The following is a 20,241-nucleotide window of genomic DNA, read 5'->3' on the forward strand; positions in this document are numbered from 1 at the left end:
CATCTCTCTGGTGAGTTGATGTTGGTGTGGAAGTCGTTGATCAGTGGAGTCTGACAGAAGTAGAAGTTTCTCCAAAGTTTTCATAGTTCACCGCACCATCATCTTCATCATTCTGCTCCTGTGAAAAACAACACAAAGAAACCCACTCTGACACACTCACACTGAAAACTCACAAATCACAACCCTACTTCTTTGACCTTTAGGTTTCTGCTGCTGCACATTCAACACAATCACAGATAATCTAACATATACAAATAAATGAAGTTGTTCCTCCCCAGAAGAGCCCTGAACTCCCAGATTTTCCTCCCAGCTGACTGTTGAAGTTTTAAAAGTGAACACAGGTCACAGTGGAGTCAGCAGAACCTGAACGCACCATCAGATATTTACCTGACTGGCTGCTGGACCAGAACGCTTTGCTGTTTGGCTTCTTACTGAGTTTAAATCCTGCACAAACACAAACAGTGAGACATTCAAAGTCCTGCACTGACTTACAGTCTCTTAATGTACACATTTGTCTTTTTATACATCAGTTCAGTTGTTATTTTCAACTCACAATGTTGTCATCAGGTGGTCTCTGGTTCCCTGGAAAATAAATGACAGAGTAACATCTCAGTTCTAAAGTTGCAGTTTGTTTTAAACTTAACAAATGTTGGTCTGAATTTTCTCACCTCGAGCTCTGAAGAGAAGAACAGTAATCACAGTGATGAGGAGGAGTTCAGCCACACGCATCACCAACATTATGTAGCTCAGAGCAGAACAATCTGTACGAACTGTGGAATATAGAAATGTGTCAGTGAAGAGTTTTAGTTTTAGAAGAAAAGAGAAAGAGTAGAAACCTTTTTTTTCCTTTCCAATATACATTCAACAGTTTTTGGAAAAGTTAAAACATTTTAAGGAGCATGTTTGTGTTTGCTGTGGAAATAAAAGAGTTGAACAAGTATCATATGTGTCATATAACATAAATAAATCAGAATTTGCAAGTTTCATTCACTCATCAGGATGAAATTCATGCTTAGATGTACAGTATTCATTCTGTTGTTGAAATGTTTGGATTTTTTCTTTTCTAAATTTGAATTGATGAAAAATATTTTGTCAATGTTTAATTTATATATAATCCAATAAACACAGGAAATGTCACTTGTTGTGATCTGTAACATGTATGTTAAAGATGTATTAACTGAGTTTTTTGGCTACTTGAGGGCAACAGAAACAAGTGAACACAACACTGACATGAACATTGAACTTGTTAGCAAACAGTTGCTCATTTCCACATCCAGCAGTTACGGAGCAACATTATCATTCATTTGTATAAATAGAAAAGTATAAAGATTAACAGTAATTGGTTTGGTTGTTAGGTTGAAGGAGGACGACTGAGGACGTTGAGTTGTAAATGCAGTTATGCAGCAGTTAAGGTGATAAGATACAGCTGAAAACTTCATGGTGATGTCGACATTTTAGTGTTTTGAGAATTGTTGGTTCCTCATTGTAGCTAAATATATTTTTCTAAGAACTAAGAGGGAAGTGTTTTGGGGTGAATGTGGGTTCAACGTCAGCAGAACTCTGGAGGTTTTACTCTGTAATGATGACTGAGTTAGCCTTATAAGGCTCTTGGGAACAAACACTTGAAAAACAAATGCTCTTTGGACTCATATGGAAAACTAATTTCATCCCTGAAAATTTTAGGGTTTAACTTTTATATTCTGAGTACAAGATTTAGCTGATTTAGCTGAATATGACATTAAATAACAAAACACAACAAAAGATGATAAAATATCTCATTAAGTCTCTACCAGGTAGTTTTGTTGGATCATCATTGTGTGCAGACGTTTTGTTTTCCTCCCTTGTCCCTCCCATGTTTCCTGTTGATATAGCTGAACATGGAATTAAATAAGAAAACACAAAAAAGATGAGAAAATATCTCATTTTATATCATCTGCAGTAATTGAGCAACAATGATGTCATCTTATAACTTCAAATCCATCATATAAAAAAAACTTACCGTGTTTCTCACATGAGGATTTAGGGGTGAAGTCACACAGCAGTGTCCCGCCGTTACGTTCAGTCACTTTACACTTTAATAACTCAGAATAATGTGACGTCTGATTAAGATTAGAAGCTGTAAATGTCACAGCGGCTTTGCAGGAACCTTTGTCCAGGTTTGTGAAATCATCACTATTACCGTCATATAGCCACTCCACTGTGTCTTGACAGTGTTCATATTTCAACACAGAGCAGGTTAATGTCACCTTATCATCATCCCTTTGTTCATGAACTGGGGAGATATTGTGAGAAAAAGACAACAAAAATAAAATTACTCAACACACTATTGTGTAACTGACTACTAACAGTGAGGACTACAGTGAGTTTCAATTAACAACAGCTACTAAATACCCTTGAAAGTCAATTCACTTGCATGTAAGTCTACAGACGGCCAAAACAACAACGACGACGATGATGACGACAACAACAACGCAGGGGAGCACAGGCTCTCGGGGCGCCCGTCGAGGCCCCTGTGCAGGGTCCCCAGCCATGGCCCCTTCAAGCCTTTCGCTATAAAATATTGCTAGAATGTTAAAGAAATGTATAAATCTGCACAAAAAAATGAAAAACACTGAAGAAATACTTTAAAATTACCTAATTTAAATAAAGGCTTGTTTAATACAGTATTCTTTTGTAAATTTATGTAAAATTATATTCAAATTATCCTTCACAGTAAATTCCTGGTAAATACTGTTTTTATACTGTACAAAAAATAGGATCATGTGAAAATGGCATACAAAAACATAATTTCAATAATCATTATTTCATATAAACATTATTTGAAAGTAATTACAAGCAACTGTCTACAGACTTTTCCAATTAATGTATGATATTAACAGTATATAAATAGTATTTGACAGTAATTACAAGCAACTATCCAACATATCCGTCTGACACTCTTCTTCAGAGGCATATTTCTTATATATTGTGTGTACACTGCCATCATTCTTCAGAACTTAGGTCTTGATGCACAACATATTGGTGTTGGGGCTACATATCAAATCAAATGGTGATAAAAATGTATGTTTGTTGTATCCTATGTTCCATCCTAATGCTGAGGAAAGCCTAGGGCTGAAACCCTTTTTTGCTGCTGTGCATCATTAAAAAAGTGATATACACTTATTTGTGAGGGCTGACGACTTAATTTGTTTTTTTTGTGAGATGTTTTTTGTTACCATACATATTGACATGTGCAACACATGATAGGGATTTAGTCACGTTATTTTATATATAATGTGTATATTTGTTGTTTGTTTTTATTTTAAACTGTATATTCTGCACAATTCAAACATTATATTGCAAGTCAAAAACTGAAAATCACTCTCTTGCCTAAAGCTTGTGCAAAATACTGCACCAGAGTTTTAATTGGTTCCAAATGTAGAGACTACTACATCACTCCAAATTAAGCATCCCAACACAGGATAACAATCAGTTTTACAAATGGTTTTGAGATTTTGTTGATCACATTTAAAGGACAGCTTGCTCTGGCAGTTTTTATTTAGCTGAATGGTCTATTTGCATTATTGTAGATATTGAGCATTAACAGTTAATGTTTTGAGACATGAAAGGGTGGCTTCTATTGAAGTGTGTGCAACCCAGGCTTTGAAGACAGTGTCTAGCAAGACCTAGAAAACAATGTAAGACAGGATTGAGCTCAAAGCTTGTTGAAAGCATTTCCTCATACCTGCGCTGATTTTCTCTCAAGCTTAATATTACCAGACCGATTCTGATTCAGACAAGACAGCTTATGAATTGACAGCTTTTCATGACAGAGCTTCACTGTTCTGTTCGCAGTCCCTCACTAGTTCAAAGTCAATGTAACTCAACCACAGCAGAATGGTCTCTTTCTCTTCAATCAACTGTGTGACAAATGCAATCCTTCAAGATCAGGCAAACAAGATGGTATTTTTCCTTGGTGGTTAATTGTTTGAACAATTTCAGTGTTCTAAATGAATGGATGTATTAGTCTTCACAATCCACAGCAGAAAAAAGTAATCATCAGATAGAATACTATGTTTCGTTGTGCAAGCGCCAAATGCGGGTAGATTTTCCATTTGGCAAGTAAATATACCAAAGTAGTCATGTGTTGCAGACAGACACTCAGGCTGTAGTATAACTTGCAGGTTTTTTTATCTGCCCAATTTACAACCACAACAAAGCAGAATGTGTAGCTAACAGTCCATCAGTATATTTTTGCTGCTGTTAAAACCCACTAGCTTTGTGCTAACTACTGCAACTGGAGGAAGTTCCTCTTCTTCTACTACTTCTGCTTCAAAACTCTCACCTTACTCAAAGGCACAACCTGGTGGCAGAATGGCAGAAGTCATACAACATATCCATAAACATTAATATTGCATAAAATACAAAATTATGAACCCTAGATCCTGGAAAACATGTTAGATCAGATTATTTATTGAAGTTAATTCATCAAGTTAATCAACCTGCATGATGTTCTTTAGTTTTATGTTGACATAAATTGTCAACAAATTGTAGTTGATTTAATCCCCAGAAAATGTACCTGTATACTAGGCTTGGGCAATGTCTACAGAATAACTTTGTAAAGCAAGCACTAAAAGGTAATTTTATGATATATTCTGGTTATTAAACATCTTGAAATCTCATACATCTCAAATGGGGATCTGTATTGAATGGATTGCACAATATTGTAAAATGTCAGTAGAAAAATGTATATATTTATTCAGTAAGATACTTTTACATAGACCTTCTGGTTTTTGTAAATTCAGAACTCCATATATTAATGTGAAATGTCTGTAGATATATTGGGGAGTTGTATGCAATTACTGTCACATAATGTTTATATAAAGTAAACCCTATACATTAATGGGAAAAGCCTGTAAATATATTGGAGAGCTGCTTGTAATTACTATTAAATAATGTTTATATAAAGTTAACCTCATACATTAATGGGGAAATGTATGTAGATATATTTGATAGTTGCTTTTAAATACTATCAAACAAAACACTAAAACACACTAAACAAAACAGTATAGTCATGTTCATTGTTAGTGTGAGGATCATTTTAGATACAACAGAACTTTATAAATGTGTCTCATCTTCAGTTTTCAGTTCATTAAACTCAACATATTAACAATTAACAACATACTCGTCTCAATTTAAGAAGGTTAATAAAATACTAAATTCATCTTTTTTTCTTACCTGAAAACTGAAGCACCAGTATCAGAAACAACATTTGAATCCGTCTGAATTCAACCATCCTGCTTCTCTCTCTCATCGATCTCTGGTTCTCTTAACTGTCGCAGTCTCTAAAGTAATGTGTGAAGTAAGGCATCTTCTTCCTGTCATTTGTACGTGTGTCACTTCCTCTTCCTCACTCTGCTGCATGTACAGTCCAGGCAGTAAGTATTTGGACAGTTACACAGTTTTTGTTCTTCAGGCTCTGTGTTTCAGCACATTCAATCTGTAATAAAACAATGAATACTGCATTAAAGTACCAAGTCTCAGCTTTAATTAGAGTAGTAATTTTAGTTACAGTTTAGTTCTTATTCACTGACAAGACATTGACTCAAATATTTTGATCAGTAATATGACGGGTAAGCAGCATTTGGCTTTTTCACCAATCTGCCCAAGTTTAATCAGCTCTACTGCTGCTGTGCTTCTTGACTCAAAGGACCAGGTAGTATTTTCACATTTATCCTGATCAGTCATCACATTTTCACAAGACAAAGTGACTTCATCTCCATCTCTGAGAGTGATGTAGAAGGCAATTTGTTCAGTTACTGCTGTTGAGAATTTGAGAGAGAAATGTGATAAATGATCTAAAATATGACTGTTCTTTAATAAAGTACAATAAGGTAATCATGCAGATTTTTGTATCTTACCTGTAAACTGAAGCCCCAGTATCAGAAATAAAGACATTTTAATCCATCTGAGTTCAACCATCGTGCTTCTCTGTCTTTCTCTCTGTCTTCTTCTCTCGCTCTTAGCTCTCAAAATGCAGAAATACACTGTCTACTTCCTATCATGAGTAAAGTGTCTCCTCCTATTTTCTCACTTGTTAGTTACCAAACTCGTAACTTTTTGTAGGTGGAGCATATTAGTCCCCCCCCCCTTCTTCATAGTAACTTTGAGATACTTTTGGATTTCCACAGTTTTTATTCACTCAGCTGTTTAATACAACTTTCAAGGGTGACATCATTATTTAGTTAATAATATCATGTAATGTCACATTTCAACTTTGCTTTGAACACTTTCATACCAGGATATTCAAAACTAACTAAAGAAAGACATAAATGGTCAAATTAATGCATATCAAACAATTAATGGTGATACTAAACTGAAAAAATATATATTGTAAATAAAGAATAAAAGCATTTTAAAAGTAATAAACTGATAAAATAATAAACCTCAATAAATTTTTCAAAACTGATCATTACAGGCAACAAGTTTAAAAATGAAAACAAGATTTTAAAGCTTGAACTACAATGCTACCACATCCATCACTGAGCACAATAAGCGTTCATCAAGCAAAATGTAACATATCTTATGCTAATTTATATTTCAATAAACTACCATATGAATTTTGCATTATTACTTCTCCTTTTTACATTTTGCTGCTACTTAACTTAGACACCCCTTCTGGATAAACAGCAAAACATTCTGAAACTGATCATAAAAAATGAATCATGTGATGATGTGAGTTTGGTTTGTTTGGTTAGGCGGTAGCGTTGCTGGGATCAGTGGAGGCTGCAGCAGAAGAGGAGGAAGCTTTTACAGTGCTGTAGGTCACTGCATCATCTTCATCAGCATTATCTTTGCCCCGAATCTGGGAAACAGCACAACATAAATTACACAAGATACGACTATGTGAAATCCACCACAACACACTGCAACATGTTGAAAGACAACAGAAGCATCAGACTTCTTACCCGGGCTTTACTGTCGGTCTTCCTTGTGTAGCTGATGGAGGCGTAGGAAACACCACCTTCATCCTACACAGTGAAGACAACATGATGGCTGCTCAGTAACATGTAGATTTATACAGACTCACCTCTTCAGTTCAGTTCAGTTCAATTCTAGTTGTATTCTGTCTTCTTCTATGTTGCAGATGACAGTTAGACTCAAGAGTTTATATCATACTGCCACATAATGGAAAACAAATACAAGTAAATGTAATGTTGTACTGGGTGTAGTGTGTGATCTCACTGGTCCTGACTGGTTTCTGAACCAGACTGAGTCACTGCAGGGTTTAAGCTCAGTCCCTGACTCATCTGATCTCTTTTAGTGAAACTTTTAGTGTCACAACACAGTCAGTAATGTTTATTCTTCTTCTCTTTTAACTACAGAACTTAAAATAACAATGATGTTTGCTCTACAAAGTCTTATAATATCAATCATATAATCACAATAATAATCATAATAATCATCATATAAACCTGATGATTGAATTTTAAACTCACAGTGTTTTCATCCATCTGTATGTTGTTCCCTGAAGGACAAAAGAGAGTCGACTTTAGTTTCAACACTGAAAATCCAGGTTTTTCAAAAAGTTTCATCTGTGGACTTTCTCACCTGTAGTTTTCTTCCGTCTGATGACAACCACAACAACAGTTAGTAAGAGTGCTGCTAAACCCACAGCCACAATGATGTACCACCACCAACCTGGAAAGAGAAAGAAAACATTAAAAACATTCAGGCTGCAGCTTTCTGTTCTGTTCAAAATCCTGCTGCTAAACTAGAAGAGAATTCACTCACTACTACTATTGTTTCCCTCACACAAACCTTAGTTTTCTACTGTTATCATGTCTTGAGCAAAAACAATCCAATTCAACTTCAAAATACTGATTTGCAAATATTGACTGTGAGGAGCATTACTAAACACTCGACCATTTACTCAGACATGTGTTTGAACACTGACTGAGACTGACTGACTGATGAAGATAATATCTTTACTCACAGCCAAACATTAGTCTGACACTCATACTTCATTGCATCATAACAGTATTCACACTTTAGACTTTAAAAGAGGAAGACAGAGAGACATGGCATTATTGGCTTATGTATAAAAATAATCCAGTTTTTTAAAAAAAGAAAAGAAGTTGAATCTGCTGTTATAGGTTTCCAACACACTCTGCATGATTTTTTACATAAATGAGGGCCTATATGTACTTTTCCTTTTACTCTTTCCTTTCAGTAACAATGTTCTAAATGTATTATAAATTAAGTATTCAGATAGTGCTTTGATGAAACTGTATCTGATGGTCATGCCAATAAAGCCCTTTGAATCTGAATGTGAGTTAGAGAAGTAAATGCTAAATGTTCAGTTTCTACCTTGTTGGGTATCATTGTTTGCAGGCACTTTCAGGTCTTTGTTGTCTCTGCTTTTGTGCTTTCTTCCATTATTGTAGTTGATATAATTGTTGCTGTTGTTGTGTCATCACCTGCATCTATTCTGCTGTTTTTAAATTGTATACAGCCACGCTAGCGACTCATGCTAACATGCTCACAATGACAAAGCTGACATGCTGATGTTTAGCAGGTGTAATGTTTGTACATGTACCATGTTTACTATCTTAGATTAGCATTCATGGTGATCCATCCAATAGTTGTGGAGATTTTTCAGTCTGGACCAAAGTGTTTAAAAATGTAGTGATACATGTATCACATAAACACAACTGACTGAATCTTACTTTGCTTTTCTTATGTATTGTGGTGTTTTTTAGTGTTTTTATGTGTTCAGAATCTGAATTGAACTGTGCACTGTGGTGTTATGTACACTGTGAACACACCAAAAGTATAAATGCACTAATGGAATATTATTCTAATGGGAGGCAGAGCCTTCAGCTATCAGGCTCCTCTCTTGTGGAACCGTCTTCCAGATTTGGTCCGGGGGGGCAGACACCCTCTCTGCACTTAAGAGTAGGCTTAAAACTTTCCTTTTTGATAAAGCTTATAGTTAGGGCTGACCACGCTCGCCTTGGATCAGCCCTTAGTTATGCTGCTATAGGCCTAGACTGCCGGGGGACTTCCCATGATGCACTGAGTTCCTCTCTCCTCTTCTCCATCCGTATGTATTCTTAATGCATGTTACTAACTTTCCTTCTTCCTCGGTGTTCTTTGTGCTTTCTCATCCGTAGGAAACCCCATAAACCAACGTGTTGATGTTCTCTTCTGTCCTTCACCAGCTGTTCCGGTTGTTGTTGCTGTTTGTTGCTGCTAGTCATGTATCTCTTGTTGTTGCTGTTGCTGTTCTGCTTCTCTGTGTCCCCACCCCCCCACACCCTCTCCTCTCTCTCTCAACCCAACTGGTCAAAGCAGATGGCCGCCCATCTAGAGCCGGGTTCTGCTTGAGGTGTCTTCCCATTAAAGGGGAGTTTTTCCTTACCGCTGTCGCCAAGTGTTTGCTCATGGGGGAATTGTTGGGTCTCTCTCTCTGTAAATTAAAGAGTACGGTCTAGACCTGCTCCATGTGAAAAGTGCCCTGAGATAACTTTTGTTGTGATTTGGCGCTATATAAATAAAATTGAATTGAAATTGAATTGAACTCAACATTATATTTACAAGAAGCCAATCACCTTAATGTGCCTGTCTGGGTTAAAGGACGGGTTCAAAGTTTTTAAAGTCTGTCTTAAAACAACAGTCAGACGCCTAAATGAACATTGAAACAGGTTTTTCTGAGCCTGTCCTCTCAAAAAAAAGGTGGTAATGTCAGTCAGCCAAAAACTACCTATATTTATGTTTGAGTGACAGATGCCATCTAGTGGCCGCAGTAATTATGACCCAGAGAAGTGGTGCAGTTCACATGATCTATATATAAGTTGACAAATTTCTTCATTCGGAGGTGGCTGCTTTGATCCTAATTTATAAAAAGTGGACTGTGGATTTTGCTGCAAATGACATTTTCTATTTCTAACCAAGAGTCAGGACAGGTTTTTAAAAGAACATAACTACAGTCTTCCCGTAACCTTAACCCCATGGTGATTACTGTTGCCATGACGATGAAGGTCCCCTAATTTTAAGGAAATATTAACCCAACCCGTCCTACATGTTTCTCTAACCTTAACAAAGTGATCATTTTAACTCAAACCATGATCTTTCCCTAAACCTAACCAGACCTGAACCACAGCGTTGTCACATCAGTCTGAAGTGATTTTAAACAGCTCATCATATTCTCACCTGTTTTCTCAACTGTGGTCCAAAAGCTGAAGATAAACAGCTGCACTTTTCTATCATATTCTGTCACAATACAGTTTTGCAATTTGAACTGATCAAAAGTCTTTGGGAAAGAATGTCTACATCTACACTAGTAAACAGCTGTTTTCACATATTGCCGGGCCAGCAGTGGTTGAATACATTGAATAAAATGTTGAATACATATGAGTGACTTTGTTGCTCACCTTCTTGTGTTGTTGATCTTGTTGTTTCAGGTTCTGTTGCTGTTTCAGCCACACCTGACAGATTAAATAACAAAAACCAACAAACTTTAAAATGAGACAAAAACACATTGTTCACCATCTGCTGTGACTAAATGAGAAACATTTATATCAACCTAAAACTTAAAATACATCAAATAAATAAATGCAGTTTTGTTATTTTTCATATCAGAATAAAGTGATTTTAAACAGCTCATCATCTTCTCACCTTGTTTCTCACATGACAACTGAGGACTGAAGTTATACAGCTGCACTTTTTCACTGTTGAGATCTGTGACTTCACACTTCAAAAACTTATAATTTGATGTGTAAATAAAATGAGAAGTCAACAGAGACGCAGCAGCTGAGCAGGTAGACTGTGATGTCTTCAAGTCTTTGTTGTCTTTGTCCACATCTTTACCCTGATACACCCACTTCACTCTGTGTCTACACTGTCCACGTGTCCACACAGAGCAGCTTAACGTCACCTCATTATTGTCCTTATATTCAGTCACTGGTGAAGATGGAGATATTGTGAGAGAAAAACAACAAGAGTCAGATTAACTTCATCACTGTAATCATAATTATTGTAATGTTTCAGTATATTGTTCTAACAAGACAGTTTGAGCTGAAAACATTATGATGTAAATACTCACTGGTAACAACAGACAGATAAACCTCAGAGTCTTGACCTTGTTGTTGTCCTGATTTGAACTGTCTGCAGAGGTAACGACCAACATCCTCAACTGTGACCTTCTTTATAACCAGAGAACAGTTCACTGTAACACTCAGTCTGTCTGATTTAGCTTTGGCTTCTTCACCAATCTGCCCAAGTTTAATCAGCGCTACTGCTGCTGTGTTTCCTAAACCAACAAAGATCCAGGTAGTACTGTCACATTTATCCTGATCCTTTAACACATTTTCACAATGCAAAGTAACTTCATCTCCATCTCTGACAGTGAAGAAGGAACGTTGTCCAGTTATGGCTGCTGAGAGATATGAGAGAGGAATATGAACAATTAACTGAAATAAATAGAAATATGACTGTCATGTTCATTGTTAGTGTGAGGATCATTTTAGATACAACAGAACTTTCTAAATGTGTCTCATCTTCAGTTTTCAGCTCATTAAACTCGACATATTAACAACTAACAACATACTCGTCTCAATTTAAGAAGGTTAATAAAATACTAAATTAATCTTTTTTTCTTACCTGAAAACTGAAGCACCAGTATCAGAAACAACATTTGAATCCGTCTGAATTCAACCATCCTGCTTCTCTCTCTCATCGATCTCTGCTTCTCTTAACTGTCGCAGTCTCTAAAGTAATGTGTGAAGTAAGGCGTCTTCTTCCTGTCATTTGCACATCTGACACTTCCTCTTCCTCACTCTGCTGCATGTACAGTCCAGGCAGTAAGTATTTGGACAGTTACACAGTTTTTGTTCTTCAGTTTCTGTGTTTCAGCACATTCAATCTGTAATAAAACAATGAATACTGCATTAAAGTACCAAGTCTCAGCTTTAATTAGAGTAGTAACTGTAACTGTAAATGTCCAAATACTTACTGTCTGGACTGTATGTAGGCAGACTGATCAGAGTTTTTTGCAACCAAAAACTAATTAACATATTTACTTTTGACAGTTTAGTTCTTATTCACTGTGACTGACAAGACATTGACTCACATTTCTTGATCAGTAATATGACGGGTAAGCAGCACTAAAGAGGTCAGAGGTCAGATGTCACAGCTGTCTGACAAAGATCAAAAACTGGGATGTAATCACGGATCACAAGGTAAAGAAATATGTTTCTGCAGTCAGAGCAGCCATATTAAACCATATTAAGATTCAACAAGTGCACACTGTGTTCGTTCCCACGGTGTATTTGTGACAACGACGTGTTTGACCTCCTGAAAAGAAGAAGAGGAAGTTGAACGTGTGAAGACTGTTAAGTAAGATAAATGGTTGCAGTAACGCAACTCTTCTTAGGAAACACACAGACAGACATGTTAATCCATCTGAATTCAACCATCGTGCTTCACGATCCTTCTTTGTCGATATCTTCAGAACAAGAGATCGACGCTCTCAACTGTCAGAGTCTGTAAAGTAGTTTGTGTTGTAGAGAGATACAGCATCTACCTCCTGCAGTTAGTGTGATGTCACTTCCTCATAGTGACAATTAGTCTTTTGTCAGACGATGGATTTACTGTATTTTCATCCAAACAGTCAAAAACTCATTTTTACTTTGACATTTGTAACATTTAGTTGTGTCTCATCCACAGTGATGCAACGATTTTGATCAGCAATAACAGAAGCTGCCAACAGTCAGAGGTCAGAGGTCACAGCAGCCTGACAAAGCTTGAACAGGATGAACATGTAGGATGGAGACATGATTATGTGTCACTGATTACAAGACAAAGGAATATGTTTCTGCCTTTTAAAGAGACATTGAGGCAATCTGATGCTGTAAGAAGCAAACTACTGTATATTAAGGCTCATATTTTGTCTCAAGTGCACACTGTGTCCAGTCCCATGATGCATTTGTGACGATGACGTGTCTGACCTCCTGAAAGGAAGAAGATAAAAATTGAGGAAGTTGAACGTGTGCAGATTGTTAGTTAAGATAAATGTTTGCAATAATGCAGCTCTTCTTTTCTGTAGATAGTGTTTATTAGAAAACAGACAGGATTCATGGTGACGTCTGACAGCACACATGAACAGACAGGTGAAGAGTCAAACTTTGACTCTTGATGCTCAACATGGTGCAACATGGTGATACTGTAGCAGCTGTAAAAGAACAGATAAGATGATGTTTTAGTGGTCTGAGACCTGTTAGTTCCTCATTGTATCTTTGAGGTCAGTTTTTCTGAGAAATGAGAGGTGTGTCAAGTGTGTCAGTGAGAATGTGGAAACAACAGCAGCAGAGCTCTGGAGGTTTTACCCTCTAATGATGACCAGATAAGAATCAGAAACACAAGAAGCTCACAGGAACAGACAGTCAACACTTTATGAAAAGACAAAGAGGAATTTTCTGCTGAAATCTACTTTAATCTCTGGAAGGTTTGAGGTCTCTGAGACTCCAGCAGTGCACGTTAATACATACTGATGCTGAGTTAACTTGTTTATACTTAGTTGAGCTTCAGTTCAGGCAGCTTAACATTTAATATGAAGGTTTTTCATGCTATATGCACACTGTAGAGGTGACTTTGGTCATTTAAGCTGCGTGAAATGTATTAACAGTCATCATAGTGAAGCAGTAACTTCCACAGCTTGAGGCTTTGTTACGTGTGGCATGTAGGTGCAATACTGCACACTGCCTGTGGGAGTGTTTTCTCTGTCTCTCTCTCTCTCTCTCTCTCCCTCTCTCATGTTCTCTCTCTCTCTTGCTTTCTCTCTCTCCGGCGCTCTTCCTCTCTCTCTCCCTCTGCCTTCCTTTGTAGGAATGAAGCATCTGGAGCCAATTATTCCATGAGAGAAAAGGGGAACCTGAGGGGTGGTGTGGACACACACCTGATTACTGACAGCAGCAGTGGCTTATGGGGAATTTTTCCTCTTCTTCTCTTAGTTTTCTTCTCAACATGGTTTAGAGTGTTGGGTTTTGTTATTTTAGTTTGGGATGGAGATTAGTTTTCGGGTTTGGTTTTGATTAGGTTGAGTACACTTTTCTTTTAATAGGTAGGGGAATGATCTGGGTGCAATGGCCCATGGCGTGGCTGGTCCAGTAACTTCCCATCTTTTGTTCTTTTTGGCTGGGATCTCCATCTCCTTCTGTTTGTTTTTTTTCTTTACCTTTTAAGTATGGTTAAATAGTTGAAAAATAAATGGCTGTTGTTAAAGCAGAGGTTTTGGCGTCCTTGTTATGTTTCGGTCTCCAGGGGGAGCCTTTGTTTGGTGAGGCCGTAACATATTGGGGGCTCGTTTAAACGTTTTGTCACACTGGCGTTGCTTTTGTAGGCTTGTTTTCAACGCAGAGTGCGGGTAAGTTGTTGTTGGCTTTGTTTGTTTCACCTTAGTGTGGTAACTGTGCGTTTTGGTTCAGCGCAGTTACTCGTGACTACAAACTGCGTCATTGTAACTTTTTTTTTGCCTCTCCAAGTGTTAATGGATACATAGTTGACACTGTGGGGTGTTGCATTGATACATTGGTTCGTTTGCTAGTTGTTTGATAGTGCATACGTTGTGTGTATTAGTAAAGTTTTACGCACACGTGTGTTGGACGCCACTGACCGTGTGCTGCTGTCTTGTATGGGCAACATTTGGTGTGTGTGTTTGTATCGGGCTGTAGTTGACCTGTTCTTCTGGTTTTGTGGTTGAACTTGGATTCTGATGGAGTTTAATCTTGAAGAGTTTGCTGTGCAGCCTAGCCTTGATAAATTCCATCATTGCACGAAGGATAATTGTGTCTAAAAATTTGAGGAAACAAGTGATATCAAAATAAATAAAATCAAACCAGCTCTGTCTGTCTTTATATGCAGCCTATGATCACAATGCATTGTCATGTGCTTTAACACTGCTGAATGTAGATTGAATTATTGGATTTCTGTGCATTCTCAGGTAACTTTGAGTGTATTTCTATTTGTATTTAGAAACATTTTAGATCCAAGTGTGAACAGAGGGAAGATTTAGAGGTGAAAGAACAGACAGATAAGGGAAGTTGTATTCTGAGTAGAAGCAGGACGTCTATAGCTGAGAATATCCACCTTTCATTATCAGTCAGAACTCTGTTAGTACATGAAATAATTAGACAACACAGTGTAGAATTAAGTGGTTAATATTTCTTTATTTGCGTATTATATTATTATCAGGTATAATAAAGAGAAGACTGTTACTGACTGCAGTAAGACTCAAAGCTCATTCAAACCAAACACATGTTGGCTTCCTGACAAACATGTTAACAATGATAAATGAAAGTTAAAATTAATTTTTCTGTAAATTTAAACATGAAACTGATCTGAAGCTGCTGCAGCTTAAAAAGCAGCAACAGAAGTCTTAAAGTCAAGTCTAAATTCTTCCACTTGAAGCAGATTTAAGGAAGTTAAATGAGTTAAAACGTGAGAAAAGTTTGAGAAATAATGCAGGAAAAGAAATTTAATAAAACTCACAGCTTCTTAACATGAGATAAAATCCAGATTTGAATATTGTTGTCCAAGTCAGACTAAAAATAAAAATTTCTCAGCACACAAAACATACAAATCTCAAAGTGATCTTATGATTCTTTCTTTATGTAAAGAATTCAACTACTCATGTAAAACTGAGACCATATTAATGATATAACAGCAAGGGAGTCATTTCTCTGGTGAGTTGATGTTGGTGTGGAAGTCGTTGATCAGTGGAGTCTAACAGAAGTAGAAGGTTCTCCAAAGTTTTCATAGTTCACCGCACCATCATCTTCATCATTCTGCTCCTGTGAAAAACAACACAAAGAAACCCACTCTGACACACTCACACTGAAAACTCACAAATCACAACCCTACTTCTTTGACCTTTATGTTTCTGCTGCTGCACATTCAACACAATCACAGATAATCTAACATATACAAATAAATGAAGTTGTTCCTCCCCAGAAGAGCCCCGAACTCCCAGATTTTCCTCCCAGCTGACTGTTGAAGTTTTAAAAGTGAACACAGGTCATAGTGGAGTCAGCAGAACCTGAACGCACCATCAGATATTTACCTGACTGGCTGCTGGACCAGAACGCTTCGCTGTTCGGCTTCTTACTGAGTTTAAATCCTGCACAAACACAAACAATGAGACATTCATAGTCCTGCACTGACTTACAGTCTCTTAATGTACACATTTGTCTTTTTATACATCAGTTCAGTCGTTATTTTCAACTCACAATGTTGTCATCAGGTGGTCTCTGGTTCCCTGGAAAATAAATCACAGAGTAACATTTCAGTTCTAAAGTTACAGTTTGTTTTACACTTAACAAATGTTGGTCTGAATTTTCTCACCTTGAGCTCTGAAGAGAAGAACAGTAATCACAGTGATGAGGAGGAGTTCAGCCACATGCATCACCAACATTATGTAGCTCAGAGCAGAACAATCTGTACGAGTATTAATTAGAGAAACAACATGACAGTAAAGGAAGTATGTACATTTAAAATATTTGTCACATTTAATAATCAGGTTCATGTGAGCTGTGGAAATAAAAACCATGGAAATAAAAGATTAACCAGTTGCATTTGTACAGCACTGTATTGCTACCACCATGACAAAAAATATTTTTTCAGTTTCTTGATGTAACGAGAAAACGTCCTTAGAAAAACAATTTGTAAAATTATGCAAGTTATGCGGCACATTGCTGGTCTTTATGGGTTCAAGAGCTCAAGAAGATATTGTGATATCGACTGCAGTTGGACCTCATGTTATGAAAAATGACAGACAGGTAGAAAAAGGAAGAAAAAGAGGAGCCTTATATACCAGGGGAGATATTTACTGAGCGCTCACATTTCATCATTCTTAATGAAAAACTGATAAAATATACAGACACAAGCACAGCAAAGCACGTTTCAACTTCTTATCACTTTTTGATTGTTTGGGGAAAACCCCTGTAACTTATGCATGTAACGTGTGCATGCATGTCACCATGGTTACACATATATGCCTTGATGGTTCATGTCCAGAGGCTGGATTTAATGGTAGTTTATATACATTTCAAGCATTTGTTTCACACCAGCCTAAACTAGATGATAATTGGTCGACTCTCTGGGGAAGACCTGGTCTGATTAGGAGAGACGGCATACATCCCACTTTGGATGGAGCTTCTCTCATATCTAGAAATATGGCTGAGTTTATTAGTAGACCTGAACCATGACAACTCAGAGTTGAGACCAGGAGGCAGAGCTGCAGTCCTACACGCTTCTCTGTGCTTCCATTAGAGCAGTAACCCACCCAAAACCACATAGAGACTGTCTGTCCCCCGACCACTCAAATCAATTCAATCTAAAATAAACAGAAGAGGATTCAGCATAAAAATGTCATGAAAATGAACACCACCACTGTAATAGTACAAGACAGTAGGAGAATTAAATGTGGACTCTTAAACATTAGATCTCTGTCATCTGAAACTGTATTAGTAAACAATCTAATCTCAGATTATCATATTGATTTATTTTGTCATGAAGAATATGTCAGCCTAAATGAATCCACTCCCCCCAGTCATATTAATACTCACATTCTTTGAGACAGCGGCCATTTTCAACTCAAGCCTAATTATCAACCCTATTCCTAAATTTAATTATTACTGATCAGAAAGTCTTGTTCTTAGTCTCTCTCACCCAACCTGCAAAACTTTACGTCCATTTCTATTTGTTATAATGTACCGTCCTCCTGGTCCGTACTCTGAATTTTTATCTGAATTCTCCGAGTTTTTATCAAACTTAGTCCTTAGTGCAGATAAAGTAATTATAGTAGGTGATTTTAATATTCATGTGGACGTTGATAATGATAGTCTCAGCGCTGCGTTTATCTCATTATTAGATTGGCTTCTCTCAGTGTGTAAATAAACCCACTCACTGTCTTAACCACACCCTCGATCTTGATCTGACTTATGGGATCAAAATTGAACGTTTAATAGTTTTTCCACAAAATCCTATTTTATCAGACCATTACTTGATAACTGTTGAATTCCTGTTACAGGAGTACACACCATTAGACAAACATGTCTTCACTAGATGTCTATCTGATAGTGCTGTAGCTACATTTAAGGAAGCAATTCCATCAGTATTGAATTTACTGCCATGTTTCAATACAACAGAGGACTCTTATGTTAACTTTAGTTCCTCCCAAATTGATCATGTCGTTGATAGTGCCGCAGGATAATGGGAATAACACTCGACTCCATTACCCCTTTAAAAAAGACGATAATAAAATATAAGAGGTTCGCTCCGTGGTATAACTCCCAACAACACAAATTAAAGCAAACATTCTGAACATTTGTCAGAATATGGTGTTCCACCAAACTAGAAGACTCTCGTTTAGTCTGGCAGGATAGTCTTAAAACATATAAGAAGGTTCTCTGTAAGGCCAGAGCCGCCTATTACTCATCATTAATAGAAGAGAATAAAAACAGTCCGAGGTTCCTCTTCAGCACTTTGGCTGACAAAGAGTCATAACTGTATTGATCCATGTATTCCTATAGCTCTCAGTAGTAACGACTTCATGAGCTTCTTTAATGATAAAATTCTAACTATTAGAGAGAAAATTCATCACCTCCTGCCCTCAACAGGCACCGATTTATCCGCAAACACAGGAACCTTAGAGGTAAAAGTGCATTATATTAAAGTGTTCCTAATATTTTTTCCATCCCATTAACATACATGAGGGAGACAAAATATTAGGAACACTTTTCAATATAATACACTCCAGTACATCACCATCCACTATGAACTAAATATTAACATAAAGTAGAATTATCACCTTTCTGACAATGTCAACGAAAACTGAAACTATAAACTTTGTAAAAGTAGAATTTATGGCAGAGCTGTTGTTGTTCCTAATAAAGTGCTTGGTCAGTGTTCAGTATATGACATACAGTATATGTAATTTATAGTAGACGGGGTTGGAAGATAATATAAGGCTTCAGCTTTCTCCGTTAGTCAAATAAAGTAACAGAGAGAGATACTGTAAAGAAACATACAGAAAATGTTGAGTTACCTTGTGGTGTAATTGTAGCCCAGAAATTATACAATTAGAAAATACTTCATGTTTATCATCTGCAGTACCTCAATGAGAAAGAATATCATCTAAAACTTCAAATCTATAAAATACACAAATATTTTATGTAAATCTTTACATCAGTCTGATGTGATTTTAAACAGCTCATCATATTCTCACCTGTTTTCTCAACTGTGGTCCAACAGCTGAAGATAAACAGCTGCACTTTTCTGTCATCATGTGTCACAATACACTTTTTGCAATTTGAACTGATTAAAAGTCTTTGGGAAAGAATGTCTACATGTACACTAGTAAACAGCTGTTTTCACATATTGCCGGGGCAGCAGTGGTTGAATACACTGAATAAAATGTTGAATACATATGAGTGACTTTGTTGCTCACCTTCTTGTGTTGTTGATGTCGTTGTTTCAGGTTCTGTTGTTGTTTCAGCCACACCTGACAGATTAAATAACAAAAACCAACAAACTTTAAAATGAGACAAAAACACATTGTTCACCATCTGCTGTGACTAAATGAGAAACATTTATATCAACCTAAAACTTAAAATACATCAAATAAACAAATACAGTTTTGTCATTTTTCATATCAGAATAAAGTGATTTTAAACAGCTCATCATCTTCTCACCTGGTTTCTCACATGACAACTGAGGACTGAAGTTATACAGCTGCACTTTTCTATTGTTGAGATCTGTGACTTCACACTTCAGTAACTCATGATTTGATGTGCAAATAAAATGAGAAGTCAGGAAGGACACAGTGACTGAGCAGTTAGACTGTGATGTCTTCAAGTCTTTGTTGTCTTTGTCCACATCTTTACCCTGATACACCCACTTCACTCTGTGTCTACACTGTCCACGTGTCCACACAGAGCAGCTTAACGTCACCTCATTATTGTCCTTATATTCAGTCACTGGTGAAGATGGAGATATTGTGAGAGAAAAACAACAAGAGTCAGATTAACTTCATCACTGTAATCATAATTATTGTAATGTTTCAGTATATTGTTCTAACAAGACAGTTTGAGCTGAAAACATTATGATGTAAATACTCACTGGTAACAACAGACAGATAAACCTCAGAGTCTTGACCTTGTTGTTGTCCTGATTTGAACTGTCTGCAGAGGTAACGACCAACAT

At 36.9% G+C, this 20,241-nt stretch overlaps 1 protein-coding gene and 2 long non-coding RNA genes across 3 annotated transcripts; all 3 read right to left on the minus strand.

Annotated features, from left to right (window-relative positions):
* Positions 1 to 78: 78 nt before the first annotated feature.
* On the minus strand, positions 79 to 20,241 carry LOC121882765. Its single transcript, XM_042391207.1, has 6 exons — positions 20,172 to 20,241; positions 19,731 to 20,015; positions 19,487 to 19,540; positions 669 to 770; positions 554 to 582; positions 79 to 444 (listed from the first exon to the last, which is right to left on the minus strand). Exons 1-6 carry the CDS (start codon positions 20,239 to 20,241, stop codon positions 376 to 378), a joined length of 609 nt encoding a protein of 202 aa, XP_042247141.1. The 3' UTR covers positions 79 to 375.
* Positions 6,725 to 8,415, minus strand: LOC121882175. Its single transcript, XR_006092029.1, has 5 exons — positions 8,350 to 8,415; positions 7,591 to 7,680; positions 7,479 to 7,507; positions 6,948 to 7,010; positions 6,725 to 6,844 (listed from the first exon to the last, which is right to left on the minus strand). It is a non-coding gene; the product is annotated as an uncharacterized LOC121882175 (long non-coding RNA).
* Positions 15,766 to 16,322, minus strand: LOC121882169. Its single transcript, XR_006092022.1, has 3 exons — positions 16,266 to 16,322; positions 16,100 to 16,156; positions 15,766 to 15,830 (listed from the first exon to the last, which is right to left on the minus strand). It is a non-coding gene; the product is annotated as an uncharacterized LOC121882169 (long non-coding RNA).

The sequence above is a fragment of the Thunnus maccoyii genome, chromosome 17 (genome assembly GCF_910596095.1).
Source record: "Thunnus maccoyii chromosome 17, fThuMac1.1, whole genome shotgun sequence".
In the NCBI taxonomy this organism is placed as follows: Eukaryota; Metazoa; Chordata; class Actinopteri; order Scombriformes; family Scombridae; genus Thunnus; species Thunnus maccoyii.

What these genes read in the sequence shown, in the direction of transcription:
- LOC121882765 (XM_042391207.1), bottom strand. Translation starts at nt 20,241, where the DNA reads ATGTTGGTCGTTACCTCTGCAGACAGTTCAAATCAGGACAACAACAAG. An exon ending in GTTGTCATGTGAGAAACCAG is followed by an intron (nt 19,541 to 19,730) that starts GTGAGAAGATGA and finishes TTAATCTGTCAG; the next exon opens with GTGTGGCTGAAACAACAACA. An exon ending in TCTTCTCTTCAGAGCTCGAG is followed by an intron (nt 583 to 668) that starts GTGAGAAAATTC and finishes TTTATTTTCCAG; the next exon opens with GGAACCAGAGACCACCTGAT.